Genomic DNA, 7,535 nt, shown 5'->3' with positions numbered 1-7,535 from the left:
CTAACACAATGTATCTCGGATTTGCAATGCTATTGGCAGCAGTTACAATTTATTTCAGTAGATACTCTTCTTTTGTTGTGGTCATATACATTACCAAATTGTAACTGAAAAATACTTTATTTTTAACTAGTTGTAATTGATTGATTGCTCATGCTTTTTTTCTGCAGCTACTTCTTATATGTTATGACTAAAATTATTGTATTAACACCTCATCGATCTGATTTTTCTATTTAAAAAAAATTAAAACCTCTCTAGTTCCCAGTAAACACCATTGAGAGTATACAGAACCATAAATCGATTCACTGTTATATTGAAATTATCAGAAGTAAAAAGAGTAGTGAAATCAAGAATCTTAGATTTCTCAATTCCGTTAGGAATCGAGACTTTATCTATCTTAAATAAAAACCTCATTTATTAAAATAATGGCAAAGTGGAAGTAAAATAAATAAAATACACTCATCTACTTACTATGTTGGTGGATTTTACCTGCAGGACGCATACATATGTTAACAGACCAATGGTACTTGACTTAAATAATATTGTGCAAACGATCAAAACTGTACAAACATACAAAACCATAAATATTACTAGTCAACAATCTGATATGTGTCTTGCACCAATCCCACCAACCTTATTTATTTAATAACAATGTGACAATAAAATCAACAACTTATAAACACAATACAATCAATAAAAATGTTCATACTGGTATAGCATACAGTGAATGGAACGCTTGTATAGTACTTGTATTTGGTTAGGAATCTATTCTGATATCACAGTCGGCATTGCGTCAGAACACGACACATCACGAGTTCGGTTCTTTCTTTAACAGCTGATCAATCTGTAAACACAAACGGATAACAAAACTTTACTATAGTATAAGAATAAATTTTTATGTAGCATGAACACATTTTCACAAACATTTGATTGTATTATTATCTACAGTTCATAAAACGCACATTTCTTATAATACAAGAAACCAAGAAATTTTTTCAATGCCAGTCTGCAAACTTTTCAAAGTATTACAAGAGAAAGAATACATTTTAGCAACTCGGATAGGAGCAGGCTATGCCGTGCCATCAATGCTAGACTACTTGTATCATCTCATTGCCTCATAGATAGCATAAATAGGTTTTAATTTCTCTACTAAGTTTTAGTATTTGTCAAATGGATTATAATGAACTTTATTGTGCATTAGTTGATTATTCTGACCGTTTGACGAACAAACAAGGTAGATGGTTCCAGGTAAGAGTAAAGCTTAAGCTTTGGTGACTTAAATTGCATAATTTTCAATAATTTTATATTCTATTTTGGTAAACCTTTACACTCATGTACGTTTTAAAAATACACACAAAATAGTGAAGAATTATTAATTAAGATTAATTACCAATTAGTTTCTAAATAGTTGTTAATTAACACTTTGAATCCCAAACCCAAGCTCAGGCCGGGCTGTGTCAATATCGTCAATGACCCAAGCCCGAGCTCAGGCCGGGCAGTCTATTTTTAGTTCGTGGAGACTGGTAATTCGCATTACTGACGTTTTTAGAGGTCGTGTTATGTTTAGCAAGTCATATTAGACTAATTTTATTAGTCTTCGATTATTTATAAACGGTTAAAAGCAAAAAAAATATTATAACAGAAATTGTATAACAAACAGCTGATACGACGCAGAGTCACCAACTACGCAGTTGTTAGCTGGTGCCGTGACGTCTGCACTGTTTACACTAGCTCTGTGTTTTACAGTGAATTATAAGTTATTTTAGCTACAGTTGTTTATAAAATTAGTATTTGGAGTGCTCAGTTATAGTTTTTATTATGTTATTTATCATACATTAATCAAGAACTACGTATTTGTCTGCTAGTGCCGTGCCGTGGCATCTGTACTCTTTGTACGTCTATTCGCTCTGTGTTTTACAGTGAAATAAAAGTTGTTTTAGTTATAGTTATTTATACAATTAGGATTTTGTGTTGCTCAGTGTTGTTTTATTATGTTATTCAACTCACACGTGTAAAATGAGTGAATTTTTGGATCCCAAAAACAACGAAGCTTATCGTTGATACATTGTATAATACAGATTCTGACTTACAGACTTACAGGCAGACATTTTCCCGAGAAAATTCCTCCGACTGATAAGAAGGTCCATCCAACAAGAGTGTGTAAAGTTTGTTCAGAGAAAAATAAACAAACCACAGGCAAATCTGGAAGAAAAGAAACTGTGTGGTTTTGCCCAGAGTGTGACACTGCCCTCTGCCTTCCTGAATGTTTCAAATTATTTCACACTAAAGCTAACTACTTGTAAATAGGACTACATTCTCTCTATTCAACTTTTCATCTGTGTTATTTACCTTGATTATAAATAAATATATTTGAACTACAACTTCTTGGCTTTATTTTGATGTGTTATGTTATGGTTAGCTGAAAAGAATCATTAAGAAAAATTTATAAACAAACTTATGCTTTATGTTCCAATTTTTATTCTTCAGTATTTTACACACTTTTTATGGACTCAACATTTTCATTAATTTAAAAAAAGTTGATATATTTAACTTGGATATATATATATATATATATATATATATATATATATATATACATATATTTGAACTACAACTTCTTGGCTTTATTTTGATGTGTAATATGTTATGGTTAGCAGAAAATAGTCAAGAAGAAAAATGTGCAAATAAATTTATGCGTTATGTTCAAATTTTTTTTTTCTTCAGTATTTTACACACTTTTTATGGACTCAAGATTTGTATTAACTTCAAAAAGGTAAGTAACATTTTTAATAGTTTTATTTATATTTTCCTGCTTTTTAATTTCATATATTGGTTTCTAAGAAACTATAACTTACAATTTTTTTACAATTTAACTAAAAAACCCTTGAAATGGCTGGGACAGCACATATAATTATTACTAAGAACACGGGATTCAAAGTGTTAATTTCTAATTTATTAATATTCTGAAGTCTATCTATTAAACAACATTTTCTAAAGGAAAATAATAATTATAACTGTGATATAACATTCATTAGTATGTTAGTAAATAATTACTATATACATCTGACAATGTCTATTGTATCTCTGTGAATTTAATGATAATTGTAAAATCCTTTTGTCAACTAAAACTACTAGGAGCTGTGTTTAGTGTGGGAGGGAGAGAGAGAGAGAGAGAGAGAGAGAGAGAGAGAGAGAGAGAGAGAGAGAGAGAGAGAGAGAGAGAGAGAGAGAGAGAGAGAGAGAGAGAGAGATCTGCTCTAGATTATGTGTGAATAATTTGCTAAATTATCTTAGAAATTTTAAAATGTTTAACACATTTTTATGTTAAAAAATTGTCCTCTCCATAGATCAATATATAGAAAGATAATTCCTTTTATGAGATAAGAACAGTTATAATAACAAGAGTGTAACTTGTTGTGGACATTCTGTTTGACGAGAGGTTTGCACAACTACAAAAGTTATTAGTGAAACCTGAGGCAAATCCCAATTACAACTAACCTGAGTTTTGTACATATCCTTAACGTCCTGCAAGTCCATGCGGAGCTCTTGGCTTTCTTCCAGCTTTTCTCCATAGAGCAGCAGCAATGCATCGTACTCAGTCCGCAGGTTGCCCAGTGCTGCCAACTGCTTATCCTGCATCTCCACCTGTGCTGTCAGGGTTGCCAATTCGTTGCTGAGTGCTGCTCGTTCTACGTCTCGTCTCGACAGCTCCCACTGCAACTGATGTACCTCACCTGTACGGGCACATCAAATGCTGATTAAACTGAATTGAAACTAAAGTATATTATAAGACTTTTTAGTGTGGAAGGAAATTAATCTTACTGTGGTTTTAAGTGATTATTATTATTGTTATTATTTTGACTATTCACCTGGTGTTTTTCTATAGATTATTTTTTTCTTAACACAGTATATTTCATAGTTAATTTCTAAAGTTTACAGACAAAATGCGATGAGTGATTCAATGGTGAGAAGATGGGTCCGACAGTTCAATGAAGGACATAGTGAAGTATATGATGAAGAACAAAGTGGGTGTCCATCTTTGGTTCCAGAACTGGTTCACGCAATTAATGACAAGATCTAGGAAAACTGCAAGTTTACAATTAGTGCCCTCGCTATGGAATTTCCTCAAATCTCACCATCAATATCATGAAATTGTTACCGAAAAACTGAAATTTCGTAAACTTTGCTCACGATGGGTACCAAAGATTCTTACTGAGCAACACAAAACAAAACGGATGGGTAGTGCACTTCAGTTTTTGACGCGTTATGATGAAGGCAGCGAAGAATTTCTGACACAAATAGTCACAGGAGATGAAACTTGGGTTTCTTACGACACCCATGAAAGTAAGCGGCAATCAATGGAATGGGGGCACACTTCATCCTCAGCAAAGGTTAAGGCGAAACAAATCTTGACACCTCAAAAACTTATGTGTACAGTTTTCTGGGACTGGAAAGGCATCTTATTCATCGATTTCTTACCACATGGTCAAACAATCAGAGCAGATGTTTATTGCGAGACACTTAGGAAATTGCGCTGCGCAATACAAAATAAGCGCCAAGAATTGCTATCCAAAGGTGTTATTTTTCTTCAAGACAACCCATGACCACATATTGCAAATGTGACGAAACACCTCCTACAAAGATTTGGCTGGGACGTGTTTGACCATCCTCCGTACAGCCCTGACCTCGCTCCTAGCGACTTTCATTTGTTCTTACATCTCAAGTCGTTCCTTTGCGGTCAACACTTCAACAATGACGAAGAGCTGACAGAAAATGTTACCAACTGGTTGAAGACACAGGCGGCAAACTTCTATGAAGCATATAAAATTGTAGAAATATAATAAAGTATAGAAAATATAATAAAGTATGAAAGAGTTCCCTAATCCAAACCCAACTAATCCAAAAATTCAGTAAATCTGAACATGTTCAGAAAAAAAAAAAATAAAATATGGTCTTTAATAAAAACAATTGTTTATAATGTTATGTTTCTAACCTTAATTGACAAAAAATCTAAACAGTAATGTTTTACATTGCAAAATGCAGTAAATAATTACAGCTCATTGTGATTTAAAAGTTAAAATGTACAGAAGTATTGAAGAAAGCAAAAGCTTCCCTAATATTAACAGATTTGATCAAATATGTATGTACAGAGTGATGACAGCACTCAACTGAAGCTCAACTGTCAGTACTAGTACATATAAACATACCAGATTCAGGTGTAATTACAAGATTCAAGGTATGTTATTATTTTAACATAATTATTAAAGAAATGACAAACTAATTCTTACAATGAACATTATCTATGAGAAAAAAATTAATATCCAGATTTTATTTTAGTGGAGATTGAGAGTCCAGTAGTTCAGGTCGTGTGCAAGATCTGCATTTTCTTTTCTGATTAATATAATTGGGTTTTCTGTAAAATTATTATATAAATTATATATAAAAGTGATCAGTAAGTAACCCACATCATTATTACATTGTTTATTTTTTAAGAATTTCCCCAGAAGGTGCTAAATTTAAGTTTTTCATAATTATTTTCACATTTTTATCTATTTCCTAAAGCAGATAAGAGTATTGAGATAAGGACTGATAATGAAGTGATCAGAACTGACCTTTGCCTTGTTTATATGACTAAACTTATCTCATAAGATTATCATTGGAGTGATCAGCCTAATGCACCTCTATCAGTCACCAGGATATCAGGCTTGATAGGTGAGTGGTAAAGCTAAGAATTTGTACTCTCAAGATTCCAGGTTAAATTCCAACAGGTATAAGTTCAAACTTTTGATTCACAAAATTATTTATTTGTGGATTTTTTGGATTGTCCATTTCCAAAAAAAAAAATTATTTATATTTTTCTACAATAATTTGTATATGTTTCTTCACACTTTAAACTGACTTATAAATTGATTATTTGATTAATATCAACTGGTTGGACAAAATCTTGCAATAAAAAGGAAAAATAACTTATATACTTTGTATATATACACAAACTGAACTGAGTGTGAATCTTTAATTATATTTGATTAATTCATTTTTCAATAAAGATAGAAAATAAATAAATATATTATCATATATAAATTCAAGTGCTGAGCAACATTGTAATATTGTGAAGGGAAGATTGTAATTATATAATTAGTATTTGTAATGCAATGGATCAACTGATCTTAACAATGACAGTTGTGGAAAATGTGGTCGGATCGTAAAGCATGGAGGAATGCTTTGTACAGGTCATTGTAACAATTGGCTACATTTGGGATGTATAAATTTGTCTTACTCAGCTGTTAAAAGTTTGAGCAAAAGGAAAATAAAAGTGTGGAAATGTCCCTTTTGTATGCAGGAATTAATAAAAGGAAAATTATACAGTAATGTGGTAGAAGTAAATAATCCTGAATTGGAATATTCCCTAACATTGGCGACAGAAATAGGAACAGTTCTACTCAATGAAAATGAGGATTTGAAACAAGAATTGTACGAAATAAAAAATAGGAAATCACCTCAAGAATCTGAACTTAAAGAAGAAATAATTAAAAGAGATGAACTTGTCAAAGAGCTAAAAAAAAAATTAAAACACAAAGAAGATGAAAAAATGAAAATAACAAACTCTTTTGAAAAAATTAAAAGTGTTAGTGGAAGAAAAATAAGTAATTATTTATCAAGCTGAAGATGAGAGAAAGAGGACTTAAAAAATAGCATGAAAAAATTAATGTTTTGTAAGAAATATACAATGTACAAAAATGAACTACAAAATGTTTTATCTTTTATTAAATCTCTCGAGGCCACAATTAATGTATTGCAGAAAGACAATGAGAAATTACAGGGGAAAGTAACATATGATGATAAACATGGTTTAGTAATGTCCTCAATGATTCCCACCCCTTGGTGTCACTCTATCAAACAGAATACCAGATTGTGACTTAACTACCAACAGTGATTTCACAATACGATCTCAGTGGTTTATAAATGCAAGAAAAATAAAGTTCTGAGTGTGCAAGGAATGCTAGAGTGTCACAGAATATATAACCTGCTCACAAAATACTATAGAAACATGCAATCCATTTGACGTACTCAGCTTTACAGATGATCAAGCAAGTATTCATCATGATAAGGAAGGATCTGATAGAACAGAACCAATAGGACATAAAAGAATGTTGTTATTAGCTGGCAGTCATGGAAAAGATTTAGCATGGAATCTAAACCAACATGTAAAGAAATATGAGGCCCATGGTTTTATCAAGCCGGGAGGTCATGCTGCTCAAGTTTAAATCCATATAACATTGAAGGGAAGAAGTTAAATTCAAGGGTATTTTAGTGATCTCCTGTGGCACGAATGATGTCGTAACATTGTAAGTAACAGGTTGAAGAATTATAAACGTCAAAGGTTGTCCTTATAGATCTACCTAACAAGTATTATTTGGACAGCTGGTTCTGTATTTATGCTGAAACATTAAGGGTTAATAGTGAGTTAAAAATATTATGTGATGGACTCGAACATTTACCTTTGGTGGAGGCTAGCAAAGCGGATAGACAACTTCATA

At 32.0% G+C, this 7,535-nt stretch overlaps 1 protein-coding gene across 1 annotated transcript in view; it reads right to left on the bottom strand.

The window, feature by feature from the left end:
* Window positions 1-461: 461 nt before the first annotated feature.
* The window catches only part of LOC124354091 (TATA element modulatory factor), a 66,707-nt gene continuing 59,633 nt past the window's right edge, over window positions 462-7,535 (bottom strand). The window contains exons 21-22 of the mRNA XM_046804297.1: window positions 3,496-3,731; window positions 462-841 (exon numbers count right to left, since the gene is read on the bottom strand). Coding sequence (XP_046660253.1) covers window positions 806-841; window positions 3,496-3,731 — 272 coding nt within the window. The 3' untranslated portion in view covers window positions 462-805. The remainder of the gene's footprint in view (window positions 842-3,495; window positions 3,732-7,535) is intronic.

Source organism: Homalodisca vitripennis, chromosome 2 (genome assembly GCF_021130785.1).
Source record: "Homalodisca vitripennis isolate AUS2020 chromosome 2, UT_GWSS_2.1, whole genome shotgun sequence".
NCBI lineage: Eukaryota > Metazoa > Arthropoda > Insecta > Hemiptera > Cicadellidae > Homalodisca > Homalodisca vitripennis.
Note: the sequence above shows the minus strand (reverse complement) of the source record. Positions and strands in the feature narration are given on the sequence as shown.